The sequence below is a fragment of the Condylostylus longicornis genome, unplaced genomic scaffold (assembly GCF_029603195.1).
Source record: "Condylostylus longicornis isolate FDR11 unplaced genomic scaffold, ASM2960319v2 ptg000039l, whole genome shotgun sequence".
Lineage (NCBI taxonomy): Eukaryota > Metazoa > Arthropoda > Insecta > Diptera > Dolichopodidae > Condylostylus > Condylostylus longicornis.
In genome coordinates, this window is record NW_026578008.1 from 659,137 (window position 1) to 675,798 (window position 16,662).

At 27.1% G+C, this 16,662-nt stretch overlaps 2 protein-coding genes across 2 annotated transcripts in view; one reads left to right on the forward strand and one right to left on the reverse strand.

Annotated features, from left to right (window-relative positions):
* Window positions 1-10,507, reverse strand: part of LOC129609449 (uncharacterized) — a 48,112-nt gene extending 37,605 nt beyond the window's left edge. The window contains exons 1-2 of the mRNA XM_055521362.1: window positions 10,407-10,507; window positions 7,724-8,498 (exon numbers count right to left, since the gene is read on the reverse strand). Of these exons, the coding sequence (XP_055377337.1) occupies window positions 8,414-8,498; window positions 10,407-10,507 (186 nt within the window). The 3' untranslated portion in view covers window positions 7,724-8,413. The remainder of the gene's footprint in view (window positions 1-7,723; window positions 8,499-10,406) is intronic.
* Window positions 10,508-14,651: 4,144 nt separating this feature from the next.
* Window positions 14,652-15,104, forward strand: LOC129609450 (putative uncharacterized protein DDB_G0283431). The gene has a single exon (XM_055521363.1). It carries the CDS (start codon window positions 14,652-14,654, stop codon window positions 15,102-15,104), a length of 453 nt encoding a protein of 150 aa, XP_055377338.1.
* The last annotated feature ends 1,558 nt before the right edge of the window (window positions 15,105-16,662 follow it).

Sequence of the window (16,662 nt, forward strand, 5' to 3'; positions counted from 1 at the left end):
TATCGTTCTTTTGATTCAAAAAAGAAATAGTTTGAGAAGAAAATGGAGCCGGTCTCAAAAACTGATCTACTGGGCCCAAGTAAAATATCTTATTATATAATAAAAACAAGTATATCGGAATTTAAAAATAAAAGTTGATCCAACCTTTTGAGTAGTCTTAGTAAAGCGTCTAAACTTTTCTGGAATATCACTAAGATTATAAAAAGTACGAAAAAACCCATACCTGCACTCAAAAATGGAAATGACATAATCCTCACGACATTTGACAAATGTGAAACCTTAGCTAGCCATTTTGAACAAAAATTTATGATTTCAGAAAGTTCTGATAATGTTACGGAAGAAATGGTTAAAAACTCGTTGGATGAATTAGATTCCAATAACGTGGAAACAATAGAATTAATTGATGAGGAAACGGTTCAAAATATTATACAGTCGCTTAAAAAGAAAAAATCTCCAGGAAAAGATCAAATAAACAATCTATGTATTAAAAACCTTCCAAGAAATGTTATTAGTTATTTATGTGTTATTTTTAATGCATGCCAAAGACTATCATATTTCCCTTCCATTTGGAAAGAAGCCAAGGTAATTTCAATTCCCAAACCCAACAAAGATTGTGATATTCCTGATAGTTAAAGGCCTATTAGTCTTCTCAGTAATATTTCTAAAATGTTCGAAAAAATTTTGAAAATAAAACTGCAAAACCACATGGACAGCATAAATCTTATTCCTAACGAACAATTTGGTTTTCGTTCAGGTCACAATACCCAGCATCCGCTTTTTAGGATTAAAAGATACATAAAAAGTAATTTGTCAAGAAAAAACTCAATAGGTATGATGGCTTTGGATGTAAACGCTGCATTTGACAAAGTATGGCATGCAGGTCTTATTCACAAAATGGTTAGAGCTAATTTCCCCTTATATCTAACTAAAATTGTTCAAAATTTTATTAAAGAACGTACTTTTCGTGTTTTTATAAACTCCACTCACTCAAATTTACATCACATTTCGGCAGGTGTACCCCAGGGCTCCGTCTTGGGACCCCTCTTATACAATGTTTACACCGCAGACATCCCAAGGTTAGGTAACTGTTTGCTTTCCATATTTGCAAACGACACATCAATTTATTCAGCGCATGAAAACTGTACAAATATTGTAATTAATCTTCAAGTGGCAATAGATAAACTTATGGAATATTTTACTAAATGGAAAATTACTGTAAATGTCAACAAAACAGTTGCAATATTCTTTACCCGCGCATGAAATTCAAATAAACGGAATAAAAATTCCTTGGTCCGATTGTATTAAATACTTAGGTATAACTTTTGATAAAAAACTAACTTTTAAACCCCATATTTCACTAGTAATAGATAAAATAAATAAAATAACTAGTATACTATATCCATTCATAAATAGAAATTCTCAACTTAATATAGAAAATAAGCTACTTATCTTTAAATCAATTTTCATTCCGATTATGTTATATGGTGCGGCGATATGGCAAGACTGTGCAAAAATACACAAAAACAAATTGCAAATTTCTCAAAATAAATTGCTAAAAATGATTTTTAATTTATCGTTCTATTTCTCAACTCAAAAACTTCACATGAAAGCAGGTATCGATTACATTGATAATAAGATTACAAGCATATATAATAAATTTTGTGAAAAGAACATGCATTCTACAAACCCAATAATTCAAACACTCACTTAAAAATTCATTTAATATTAATATGTAGGTACATATTATGTAACTATACAAATAAAAAAAAAAAAAAATACACAACAATTAAAATATGTAATAAACAATATTATAACATGAAACAACAAAATTGATAATATCTCTCTTCCACTCGACTCTATTTTTATGAGCCAAATGGTAATACATTTAATACAAATAATTAATCATACAATTAGTTTTGATCATGACATGAAGGCATTGACAAGATTCAATGCATTAACTTTTTTCACTTTACAGTATTAACTACAATGTTGAATATTTGTTGTTTTATGTTATTATATTATTAGGTGCGCAACTAAGTTCTCGCTGTTTGTCAATAAATGGCTTCAGCAGTAGGTGGTGGTCGATTTTGACATATCCAAAACGTCATAAACGAGGCTGTGACATGTGGTAAACAAACCGCTTTGACACATAAGTGATTTCATTGTGGCGTCATAGAATTCTCGTTGTGTGAAAATGTCTGATTTTGCGCCAAAAAATCGTTATTTGCGGGAAGTGCTACTTTTCGAAAAAAACGACGGCTGAAGCGCATCGAGAGTTGAAAAAAGTTTACGAGAATGCTGCTCTGAGTGAAACAACGTGCCGCGATTGGTTCCGTCGCTTTAAAGATGGTAATTTCGATATTGACGACTGTCCGCGTGAAGGAGGGCCAAAAACATTCGAAGACTATTACTTGTTCCGTTCGATGACACACGGTCTGGCTGATCAGCAGCTCCGCTCATATGAAGACATCGAAAAATGGCTCAATTCGTGGATAGCCTCTAAAGACGAGCACTTTTATCGCAACGGCATTCAAGCTCTGCCAGAAAGATGGGAAAAAGTTGTAACCAGCGATGGGCAATACTTTGAATGATGTATATGTAAGTGTTTATTGACAGTGAAGTTGCATTTTAATAAAAAAAACAGCGAGAACTTAGTTGCGCACCTAATATATAGATATAATATTATATTATAATAAATTAAAATTAATTTAAAGAATTTCCTTTTCTCTTTTCTTTATTAAATTAGTATAAGGTTAAATTAAGTTAGTAGATTAGTTAGTTCTAAGTTTTAGTTAAAAAATAATTCAAATAAGGGTTTTTTTTTTGTCCTTTTCCCTTAAAATTTATTATATTTACAAATTTCAATTAAATTTTTTAAATTCCCATTTAGCAGTTGTAAAGATAAAATCAAAATCTATATCTCTGTAAATATTTAAATTCAAATGTATATGTATATGCAAAATTATTATTATTGACAATAAAGACAAGACAATAAAATAAAGTACATATATGAAATATATAACATAATTTTTTAGACAATATTAAAAAGCATTAAATTTTTAAACAGAAAAAAAAAATTTAAAATATTAGGACAAAGAAGAATATCTTGAAAAATAGTTTTGATTTGATTATTAGTTTAAATTTATAAAAAAGTAATTAAGACAAAGAAGAATGTTTTTGTCTGATAATTAGTTTTTGTTAAACAAAATTCTGATGAAATATCTGTTTGAGATGTTCAAAGAAAATATTATCTGAAAAACAGATTTAAGTAACAAAGATTCAATAGTATAAATAGAGAGGAAAAATAGTTTTAAGTTCAGTTCATATTTGATAGTCGGTACGACAAGTTTCAAATTGTTAATCTTTAATTGTAATTTCCGTTATTAAATAAATAAATAAAAAATAAAAAAACAAATTTAATTGTTTTTTTTTTTTTTAAATTAAGCCCGAGCTTAATTATTTTATTCGCACGTATATGTAATAAAAGTGGTAAAATCAACATTACCATATTTGGTTTACATATGATGGTAAAAATTATTATAAAATGATTAGACAAGGAAATTTTTTTTCAAATTTCCAAGCAAGTGGTAAGGCTTATCTTCATTGAAGTTATTCCAACAAAGCAAAGAAAACAGTCAGAGTAAATTATTATAGAAGTTAATAATAGTCTATATTTGCATATAAATAATAATATATTTATTTTATATGTACACATATATACATATTCATTTATAAAAATATGTATTTGTATGTATAAATACCTAAATATTTATTTTATTTTTGTAATTTGATGGTTTCCACAAGACATTCAAATGACATCTCAATGTTATTCTAAATATAAAAAAAATTTTTTTTAATTTTCTTATTTAGATATTTTATAAAAATTTTCTCTTCCTTTTTATTTTTTCTTGTTTCGTTTTCAACCCGCTCAAATATACATAGTAAATAGAGTATACATAATATATACAGAAATATGTGTATTTATTATATACTCATAGTCATAACATAATAAAGTTGGCAATAACAAATTAATCAGCTATAAAAATTTTGAGGTTATTTGCCAATTTTCGGCTTAAACTTTTTATTTATAAGAAAATTTTTATTTTCTTATTAATGTTTTGTTTTTCTTTTTTTTTGTTTTTTTTTTTTTCAAATGAAATCATTACTTTATAATTATTATTATTATTATTATTATTATATTATTATTATAATATATGAATGTAGTTTAAAAATAAAAATCATATAAAAAAACTTAAAATTTTCAATTGAACAAAAAACAACAATTTCTTTAAAATATACATATATAATACGTTCTGTATATACGTAGTTAAGAACTATAAAAATAATTTTTTGATTTGTTTGCGCACCCAACAAATGTTTACAAAATATGAGATGAATAAAAACAAATTTTTAATTAAAATTGACATTTTTAAGGGCAATTTCTATATATAATATATGTATATATGTATATGTACATATAATATATGACACAGTAAGTGTTCTTATTTCACACTCTCAGAACATTGGGAAGTCTATAGTGTTAATCCATTAAAATATTGTTTATTAATTTATTATTAACCGTATTTCTTACTCAGAGAATTCTATAATTCAAACGGGACTACAATAATAATTTTATGCTAAAGGCAAAAAAGCACGGCTGGAGTACATATTTGTATTAAAATGAAGTGTGCCGGGATGGTTTTGACCACTTTGCTGGCAACTTAAAAAAGACTTTTTATCCTTAAGCATAAAAATTTTAAAAAGTTGGCAAAGCAATTAAAAACTCTATATAAATATATGTATGTGATTTAGTGAGAAATCACTATATTAGTGTGTTTTTAACATAAAAAAATTCATTTAGCCATGTGAAAAGAAAAAAAAAAACATTTATTTTTTAAGATACGCTCAATGCGCACTTTTTTATAAACAATGTAAAAAATTTTAAAACCAAAATTTTTTCACAACGTCAAAATTTCAAAAATAAAATTAAATTAAAAAGAACCTTTATAACTTTAAAAAAAAAAAATTTAACAAAATAAATAAACATTAAGTAAAATTTCACTTTATTTATTTTGCAGTTTAATAATGGTGTTATAAACTTTATGAAAACCACATCTTAATACATAAAGTGGATAGATTAGTAGGCGGAGTGGTGTACCTCATGGGTACATAGAGTAGGTATGGATCCCTAAGTTCACTTAAAGGTGATGAAGCGGGTATCATTAGGAAAAAAAGGAAATGCAGACAAGAAATCGTGAGCGACTTTGCAAATTTCTCCGCTCTGGGCACGAACGCGATTTATAAAAGCAGTGGGGTGGGTTTTCTTATAGTGGCTGTAAGAAAATACTATATGGCACCTATAAGATACAGCATGTGTCAAAAACTTGGCAACAAATTCAAACACTGTAAGGCTACCACCCCAATTTGCGGACAACATAATAAAGAAAAAACGGGGACACCCGAAGAACACTTACCGACTTGCGACCCGATAAAATGTGCCTACTGTGTAAACTCCCCTTACGATAGCAATCACTTAGCCAGCGCTAGGGACTGCCCTTACTGAATACGCGAAAAAAGAAGCAATCAAAATAGCTACAGACTACAGAATCCTTAAACGAGAGGCATACAAAAGAATCCCTAAATATATGCCAACGAGTATAAACCCCAACGTCACCTATGCACAGACGTCAACACAAGAAACAATCAAACCTATTACCGACACCAAACAGACTACACACACGGATCCTCAAAATCAACACTACTATAGAAAATATGGCTGCCACAAAGAGTGCTTGTAACTGACCTCTGAATCTCCCAAGACGAAGGGCTTTATGTATTTGACTGATTTGGATCAGCGTAAATAAAAATAAATAAAATAAAAAAAAATCGCAGAATATTTAAAATAATGAAATTTGAAATAAATAGAACGAATTATCTTAACTTATTCACACCAATTCAAATATACATTATAAAAATAAACGATTGTAACACGTTCACACTTATTATTCCTTGCACTACATGCCCAACCATTTCTTTCTAATTTTTTTTTTCAATATTCAAAAATATTTAAATTTTATCGTTTATGTAAATTATTATTAATTTACTAATATTTGCTTAAATTTAACAATAATGTAGTAGACATCAAAATTAAATATATCAAAATTTTTTATATAACATAGACATAATTAAAAAACCATACAAAAGTCAGCTGTCAAATTTACAAATCAAAATGTCATATCGTATTACTGGCACGTTTCAGATGTGATGAATTTTCCCTTTTGAAACTGCAACTATTACTTACTTGATATATATACATATATTTGACAAACGTATAAGTAACATTTGCATTCGTTATTATTTTAGTTTAGTTAAATAAAAGATAAATAAATGAAAATTTATCTAACAATAGAAGCAATGGAAATAAACAAGTATAATTAACTAAACTTTTTGCAAAATAATTGTGTACATAATATACATACAAACATATATGGTATTATATATCATGACCTTGAACCTTGAAACACCTCCGTTATAAGTACTAATCTTTATTATTTTTAAACAATCTCGTTTATATATATATATAAGTATGTTGTATGTAAGTGCTTTAGAAGTAACCAAAAAAAAATTTTTTTCACTAAAAAAATTACTTCAAAAATGTTTTTATTTAATAGTATATTTTTTTTCCAGATCGACATCTTGTAAATAGAATTTTACATTTGTGGTAATATGTCGATCTAGAAAAAAAATTTTACTAAAATTTTATGTTTCTTTTACTCATATTGTTTAGAAAAGCAAAGAAAAAGAAAGATACTTATTTAAAGCGACATATGTCCGATGGAACAAATTTCTATTTCATTTGAAAAGCAAAATCAAAATTTAGAATATCATTTACTTTTGTTAATTTCTGTATTACATTAAATTTTAAGAAATAGAAAGATTAAATTAACCTTTATCAGAATAGAAACTAATTTTCACCAAAAGACGAAGTATTAATTATTTTGCAAATGCTTACTTTTCTTCTTTCGTGTAATTAAATTGGCGAATTATTACCTAAAGCGATTACTCACATAAGAAGTTACTTGCTCTTATTACTGAAGTGAAGAAAGAAACTTCACAATAATTAATTATTTTTATATACTTCTTTGTAACAAGACAAGTGTAATAGATTACCTGTACTTATTACTTTTCTACTTCATTGTAACTATGTACTTTGCTATTTCTTTATAATAAGATGGGTAATGTTCGGCCCAAAAAAAAAAAAAAAAATTATATTTTAATATTAAGTACATTGAAAAATTTGTAAAATTATAAAATTTAAGATTGTATAATGAAAAAATGATTTTTTAATTATAAAATTAAACATTCATATTAAAAACTCGTCATTGTATTTAACCTATAAACTCACTTATTTACCAAGAATTCTGTTACGTATAATTGCGCCAAAATAACTGTACAAAATCTGCACATTAGTGATGTACAGTTTATGTTGGTGATTCTTTTTTATTGTCTGTCTTTGTCTGCTTAAAACGATGAGTTTTACTTTTTCAATTTTTATAATAACCGAAAAGCAATTTCGTTAAAAAAAATTGTTACATTTCTGATTATGGGATAATGTGTAGCCAATTTATTGATAAATTTAAAATTTTTAAAATCTATTTTGAAGAGAAGAGAAAAAGAGAAAACTAAAAGCTACTGTAATGATAACAAAATAATTTTTTTTTACCTCAAAATGTCTTTAATAAATAATTTTCACTCCATTTATGGTATACTTTTACCCCCCTGTTTTAATTTATAATTTAATTTTTGAAAATAACATAAAATTAAAATCAAAAAATTAATATTGTGTGCAAAATAAATTTTAATAAATATTTTAAACCAAAACAAAAACTTATACTTTTCTTATCTCTTCATCACAATTCACTTAAAATTAAGAAAATTTATTTTTATTTTTGTGCTAATTCTGGAATTTTTCCACTTTACAAATGAACTATTATTTATCACCTTTTTATTATTTATTTTTTTTTTTTTTTCTTTTTTTGATTCCTTATAACACAATCTTGTGCTTTTTTTTTTTTTATAAAAATATATAAAAGATATTTTTTTTATTTAATTTTAACAATTTTATAGAAAAAAAATATATACACACAATTTTATTACTTTGATTTATACAAAATACAAAAAGTTAAATCGCAAAATTTTTTCACGCAAAAATAATAAAAACACGAAAAAAATGTGAAAAAATCACAGATTTTAAATATATAAAAAAATTTTTCTTTTTGTTTTTTAATTTTTAAATTTATAATCTTTCACAAAAATATATTTGATTACGTATATAAAAATCTTAATTAGAACAAAATTTTTGCTTATTTAATAAAAATTTTATAAAAAAAAAAATTGTTTTTTTTTTTTTTATTTAAAATTCACCAGCTAATCGCCGCGATAAAATTTCTATTAGATATCGACGAGTATCAATTCGTAAACGTTGATCGGTTACAATATGAATATTGGTAGAAAATTTTTGATAAAAATTATCTAAATATCGACAACCTAGTCTCATTATTTGAAATAAACTGAACCGATTTGAACTGAATATAAAAAGAATTTTTATATATATATAAAAAAAAAATATTTAATTCGAAAACAAAAAAAATAAACATACAAATAAAAACAGCAGATTTTATCAAAGTCCATTTTTTTCCCCTATTTTTTCTCTCTCTCTCTTTCTTTCTCTTTGAATGACGCTTTTTAAAATTTTTGAAAATTTTCGAAAGCGTCAATCTTCGATAAAATCAAGAGAGAAAAAAATATCAAATATGTATTGTAGTCGTAGAGCAAAGCTTTAAATTTTAAAGTATACATACAGGTGTTCCTCGATTAAAATACCCTTGTGTGGTACACGTAATTTCAGTTTAACATATGTAGAAAAAATTTTTATCTCTACTTTTCGATAAACGTAATTTTTTCTCTAGCTTAAGGCATTTATTTTCTAACCAAAATAAAAATATAGTAAATTAACAACATATTCGTTTACCTAAAAAAAAAAAAAAAAAAACAGTTTTTGATGTCTAATTTTTAAATTAATATCTAATATAGGCAATGATTTCGTCTTACAATTCTGAGTTTTCGGACGAATTATGCGACATAGAGAAGAATGTTTTAGCATCATCAGATTTTATTGCCAAAAAACAAATTACGATAAGTCATTTGCTAATATTAATTTTATTTAATATATTATACACGCTTTAGTAATATAACACAATAAAATATTTCTCATTTAGTTTTAAGAATGCTCTTGACATATTTTATTGCTGAATTACAAGTAAAAATAAGGCGTTTAACAGTCAATCAATCTTGTTAAATATGCGTAACACGATGGATGCTTTTGCAGTTTACAAAAAAAAAGTGTATAAAAAATAAAATATGTCAAAAATCCTTGAAATGTTTATAAAAATAACTGTGGTAGGTAATAACTTTACTTCATATAAAAATTAAAAATTATATTTAATAAAAATATTATTTTCATGGTTTGTATGTAACTTGTATGTATTCATATAGTTCATATTTATACATTCTTTCGATACAGAAATTGAGAGCTTTTGCCATTCCTGTTTTTTTTATTGTTTAAATATTCTTAGTTAATTATAAATTCATCATATATACAGTCGGTCAAAAAAGTTTTCATACACCCTGAATATTTCACTTTAAAGCTTCCAAAGATGCACTTTTTTTAATAAGTTCTTAGAAATAAATCGAAGTAAACGTTTGTTTTGGATGTGCAGAAAAATTTTTTTTTGATTTGAAAAAAATCTTTGTACGAAATAGGGAATTCTCCGCTTTAAACTAAATTAATTACGTTATTTCTGATCAAAAAAGTTTTCATACAGTCATTATATGTCAGTAATTCCAATGATTAGGAGCTGTCTCAGATTTTTTTTTCCGATAAATATTTATAAACTGAACATTTTACTGTAATACTAGTGTAATTAGAAGAAGATTAGAATTAGAAGAAAATTACATTGTTAGAGTAATATGGGCAGAGGTAAAGAAATTACGTTAGACATGCGTAACTTAATGGTAAAGTTACATTTGGAGAAAAAACTCTGCGGGAAATCGGAGCTAGTGTAGGGATGAGTCACGCCACGGTACAATATGTAATAAAAAAATATAAGGAGAGTGGAACTATAGCAATTAAACCACGAAGTGGGCGGCCAGAAATATTTAGTGCGAAGGAACAACGAGCTATTGTCAATATAGTGAAGAAAAAACCAAAAGTTTCGGCACTTTCCATAAAGCAACAAATGGAGGACTCAACCGGAAAAAAGTGCGATCCTCAAACGGTTCGCAATATTTTGCACAAAGCTGGTTTCAATGGCCGTTCACCTAGACAAAAACCTTTTATTTCAAGTACTAATAAAATTAAACGTTTAAAGTTCGCTAAAGAGCATTTAAATAAACCACATGAGTTTTGGAACAACGTTATTTTTAGTGATGAAAGTAAATTCAACATTTTTGGTAGTGATGGCCATTCAAAAGTGTGGAGAAAACCAAATACTGCCTTCAACAAGGAAAATATTTTGCCAACAGTAAAACACGGGGGCTGTATGAGTGCTTCTGGAGTGTGCAATGTAGTTTTTATTGACCACGTTATGGACAAAAATGGGTATTTGGATATTTTAAAAAATAATTTGAAGCCGAGTGCCGAAAAATTGGGCCTTAATGCGCGGTCATTTATCTTCCAGCAAGATAATGACCCGAAACACTGTGCAAAAATAGTTAAAGAATGGCTGATTTTCAATGTGCCCAGGCAATTAAACTCACCTCCACAATCACCAGACTTAAATCCCATTGAGCATTTGTGGGATTTATTGGAACGCCGCATTAGGAAGCCCTTTTAAAAGAATGGGTAAATATTACTGCACAACAAACTTCAAAATTGGTTGGCAGCATGACTAATCGTTTGAATGCTGTAATAGCTTCAAATGGAAACCCAACAAAATATTAATAAAAATTTTTTACCAACTTTTTACTGTAATTTGACTACCTGTATGAATACTTTTTTGATGTTATTTTTTGTTATTTTTTTGTTTTTCTTAAATTTGTTATGTTTGACATTGAAATATTTGTTGTTATTACAAAATTTAAATAGTAGTTAAGTATAATAAACTAAGTACAAAATTCTAAATGGATATCTTTAATAGTTTAAGATTGGGAGCTAAAACTATACACAAATATTTAGTGTATGAAAACTTTTTTGACTGACTGTATGAGACAGTCCAGTGTTAATTCAAACGACCCAATCAGAGAAGCAAATAACATAAATCAGGTAATTAACAGTTGGTAATATTCTTCTGTACTATAATTTATTATGCTCTTACGCTTTTGCAAATTGAATTTAACAATTTTTCGGCAAAATATTCACATACATACTAATAATAATTAGATTAGAATGATATGAGTAAGAACAATTTAAAAATTTCTGTCAAAATAAATTTAGTTTCAGAAATACGAATATATTAAGCAGTTAAAATTTTAATTAGCAATATACTTTTCTTTTGGGATTCTTTGGAAGTTTAAATTTTGTCTTGAAAGATTTAAATATATTAGAAAATTATCTGTATTGCCCAAAAAGTTGTGTTTTTAAAAAGCAATTTTTTCAACAAACATAAAAGCCTAAGCGGGTTTCTATCAGTTTTAGCAAATCAAGTAATAGAGAATAACTGCAGACGGTAGTCCTTCTTTACATAATATCCCATGTAGTCGCATAATTTATAAAGTTTTTAAATAAAATGGAGAATAAAAATATGAAGAAGAATATGAGGGAAGAAAAAGGAGATGATGCTAAAAAATACAATTGGTTCAGAAGAACTTCAATTTACATTGTAAATTTTGTAAATTTTACAAGTTTAAACATTTAAATTTAATCTACGTATTTTATACGTATACTTATGATGACATGGAACATATATTAAGGTACGAACCTATATCTGTAGCTGAAGTCAATGAACTTACTGTAGATAAATTTGTGATAGTAGAGGGAAATGGTAGTTGGTTTAGTCCTGTTCATTCGCCAATTGAAATGAAAATCACTTCAGATGGAATAGTTGATCATAATTTAATACGAAAACCCAAGCAAGCGAATATTGGAGGAAAATTTATGATAGGAAAAGAAGATAAGGAGAAGAAGAGGAATATTTTTAAGATACAATCGTATAATAATAAAAGTGAGTTTTTAGCTATGAAAGAAATAGACGAAGATCTGAAAGAATTCGGACTCAACATTTTCTCTGGTAGAGGAAAAGAAACAAATAATGATGATAAAGGAGCTACATTAGATACGGAATGTACTAAAACTACAGCAATTGATACAATCGATAGAGTAGAACGTAGTCAACTTGTTAATAAGAATTATTTTGATAAAATGCATAAAAAACCGCATAGGTATAATATAGGAGACTATGTTCTCATAAAAAATGTTATAACAACAGCAGGAGTAAATAAAAAATTATTGCCAAAATACAAAGGGTCATACGAAGTAGTGAAAATTTTGCCTAATGATAGGTATCTAATAAAAGACATTGAAAATTTGCAGATCTCCCGTGTTGCATACGAAGGAATTTCAAGTCCTGAAAATATGAGACCCTATAAAAAATTTTAATGAAAAAGAAAACTTCGTTTTTGTAGTTTGTTTGTTTTAATTATTCTTACTAATGGTAAGGTCAGAAATTCGGTAAATCTAAGTTTTGTTCGTAAAAATTCTTAATTAAGGTAAATTTTATGTGAATACGATAAACTTATCATCATATATAAAATGAAAAATGTGAAAAAGTACAAGAAAAAAATTAAAATTTATTTTTATTTGTAATTAAAATGTAAAAAAGAAAAATTTATTTTATAATACAAAAAAAAATAAAAAAAAGTTTATTTCAGGATCAGAATAACAATTTGAATGCGTAAATCGGGGTCGATTTTAAAGTCAGGTTAGGCCGAGTTGTAGTCGCATAATTTAAATGGTGTGCAAGTTATATATTCGCTTACGCCCGGAACACCAAAAAATAAAATTTAACTATAACTAAAATTAAATCGAACGTTGCGATCAAATTTCCATACTTTATTACTTAAACCTATTCTAAATCATTTAATCGCAACGTGATTTGACAAAAACAAAATATTTATTTTAAATTAAAATTAAAATTCAACGTTGCAATTAAACTCCTATATGAAATCATTTAATTGCAACGTGATTGAACTTTTACAGACAAAACTAAAGCAAAGTTCCAAATATTCAAATTACAATATTAAAACTTTCCCATGAGAATTATTCTAAACAATTTTTTGCTTACTAAACAGTTATTTCTTATAAATAGAGTAAATTCAATAGCAACTTGGCTTGGTTGGTAATTCAGTAGCTCGTTAGTTATTAAATCGTTTTGCCGTTTAGAAAATAAAGATTTAAAAATAAAGTTAATAAGTTTGGAATTAGAAATTAAAGTGTAATTAATTAATAAATGAAATAAAAAGAACTTTTATAAATCTTAAAATATTTTTTGTGTAAAGTAAAAACTTATAGTTTAATTTAATAAGTTTGGAATTGGAAATTAAAGTGTAATTAATTAATAAATGAAATAAAAAGAACTTTTATAAATCTTAAAATATTTTTTTTTGTGTAAAGTAAAAACTTATAATTTAATTGGCGCAGTCGGTAGGATACCGACTCCGTCTATAAAAACAAAAAAAAAAAAAATCTAAACAAAAAAAAAAGAAAACACTAATATTTTTCTTAAGTCAATTTAAATGAACAAAAAACTAGAAAATAAAATAGTGTAATGCTCAAACCATTAAGCAAAATTAAATAATAATAATAAAAAAAAAAAAAAAAATTTTGTGGTGAACTGAGTGATAAAAGTTTAGTTGCGTAAAGGCGGAGAACTTTTTTCAAAAAGTTAATTCGGTAAATAAACGAACAAAAATTATAAGTAAAACACAAATAAAATATCTATTAAAAGATCTTTAATCAAATCAAATTTTACAACTAATTAAATTGATAAAACAAAAATTATAAAAAGAGAAAAAAAAAAAAAAAAAAAAAAAAACCAAAATATTTTTTTTTAACATTTATGAAGAAAAGTGAAAAAGAAAAATACTTTGATAATCTAAAAAATATACAAAAAAATTTTAACATGTCACTTGCTGCAATTACATTAAAAGACTTGATAGGCGAAGCTCGTTCAGTACCAATTTTTACTGGACAAGACGCCTACAGTCTAAAATCCTTCATCGAAGAAGTCGAAAGTTTAATTGCCTTAGCAGCGGATGCCGATGCAAAAAACTATCTATACAGAATTTTGTACAGCAAGATCCAGGGTCCTGCAGCGGCAGCAATCCGGAGAATTCAGGAAAAAACTTGGGACGAAGTAAAACAACAACTGAAAGCTACCTTCGGAGTACAGAAATCTTATTTGAAATTAAAAGAAGAAGCAGACTGTATAATTTTTAGAAATGTAAGTGATCTTTATGTTAAATTAAATTCCATATTAAATTTGTTAAATTTAAAATATGATTTGGATGACAATAAATCTTCAGAATTTAATCCAATTAATAATGAAAATTCAATATTAGAAAAATTTTTGAATAAATTAAATAGAGTAGACTCAATGTACCTTAGAACTAAAAATGTAACAACATTAGAAGACGCTTATAGAAGCTTATTAGAAACCAATATATCCGACAGCAAGGTTCCAAACACCAACTCTCAGTATAGGAACAATAATCATACAAATTACAGAAATAACCATAACATAAATTCTAGACATAGTAGTAATAATACAAATTCCAGAAATAACTATAGAAACGCAAATAGAACTTTCAACAATAACAATTACAATAACAACATAAGAAACACTTACACAAATAGACCAATGGACAGAAACTACACTACTAACGAAAAGTTTAGGAATTTTAGGCCCAACCAACAATTTGGTGGTACAGGTAATAATCTACCAGGACCATCTTATAACGAAAATCGGTCAAGTCCAGTTCCAATGGATGTGGATTCGGGTTCCACAGAAAATTTTCACTGTGGTCCCCCTATCCGACATTACCCTTAGTAGACTTAACAATAGAAGGCAAAAGGCTGACCTGTCTGATCGACACAGGATCAGTTACTTCAATTATAAACGGCAATATTTTTGATCGATCTGAACAAAACAAATTAGAAAATCCAATTCAATTAAAAACACTCGCAGGAAACCAAGCCATTAAATACGAAATAACTACAAAAGTACCTGACGAGTTCAATGAAAATTCAACTATGTCCTGGAAAGTAATGGATCTTAGCAATAAAAACTTTGACGCTCTCTTAGGCCAAAATATTTTAAAACCAATAGGAGCAAATATTAATCTTTCAAAGGGGCGGTTAGAAATTAACAACCGTAATATTAAATTTAATTCAGCTTGTCCTTTTGAAAACACTTGTCAAATAGAACCTTTACAAATCAACCATAATGAATTATTTGAAAAATTATTAAATAAAAATATGAATAGAGAAGAAACTAAATCATTAAAATATATTTTAAACTCTAATAGGGATCTTTTCTATAAAGAAGGAGATCGATTAACATGTGTCAAAAGTGTAAAACATCAAATAATTACAACTACTTCCCAACCGATTTATAGTAAAATATATCGGTTTCCAAAAATACATGAAGGGGAAGTAAATAAGCAAGTTCAGGAAATGTTAGAGCAAAATATTATTCAACCATCCAGTAGCCCTTATAATAGCCCTATATGGGTAGTACCCAAAAAATTGGACTACTCAGGGAAACAAAAATGGCGCATTGTCATCGACTACCGTAAATTAAATGAAATTACGGTTGATGACAAATTCCCGATACCGAATATAGATTCTATATTTGATAAATTGGGTCGCGCTCAATATTTCACCACTCTGGACCTCGCAAAGGGGTTTCACCAGATATTAGTGGATGAAAAAGATCGTCTAAAGACCGCGTTTTCTACACCGCAAGGTCACTTTGAGTTTGTACGGATGCCATTCGGACTAAAGAATGCTCCGGCAACTTTTCAAAGGATGATCAATTACGTTTTAAAGGACTTTATCGGGCGAATTTGCGTTGTCTATCTAGATGACATCCTTATTTTCTCTACATCACTACAAGAACACCTCTCAGCTATTAATAAAATATTTTCAAAATTAAGAGAGTTCAATCTAAAAATCCAAGTGGATAAGTGCAAATTTTTCTCTAAAGAGACAGAGTATTTAGGACACATATTAACACCAGAGGGAATAAAGCCAAACGAAGATAAAATTAATGTAATTAAACAAATCAAACTGCCTAAGACTCCCAAGCAGATAAAAAGTTTCCTAGGCATTACGGGGTACTATCGCAAGTTCATCAAGGACTATGCGAAAGTAGCTCAGCCTATGACTAAATATTTGAAAAAGGGAAATAAAATCAATGAAAATGATATACAATATAAAGACTCCTTTCAAAAATTAAAAGAATTGATTACAACTTATCCTATACTTCGTTACCCTGATTTTAAAAAGAAATTTGTATTAACGACGGACGCGTCCAACTTTGCAGTTGGAGCAGTCCTATCACAAGAAAACCACCCAGTCTGCTTCGCTGGCAGAACCCTTAATAA

Excerpts from the sequence above, each read along its gene's own strand:
- LOC129609450 (XM_055521363.1), top strand. The coding sequence starts at position 14,652 with ATGTACCTTAGAACTAAAAATGTAACAACATTAGAAGACGCTTATAGA.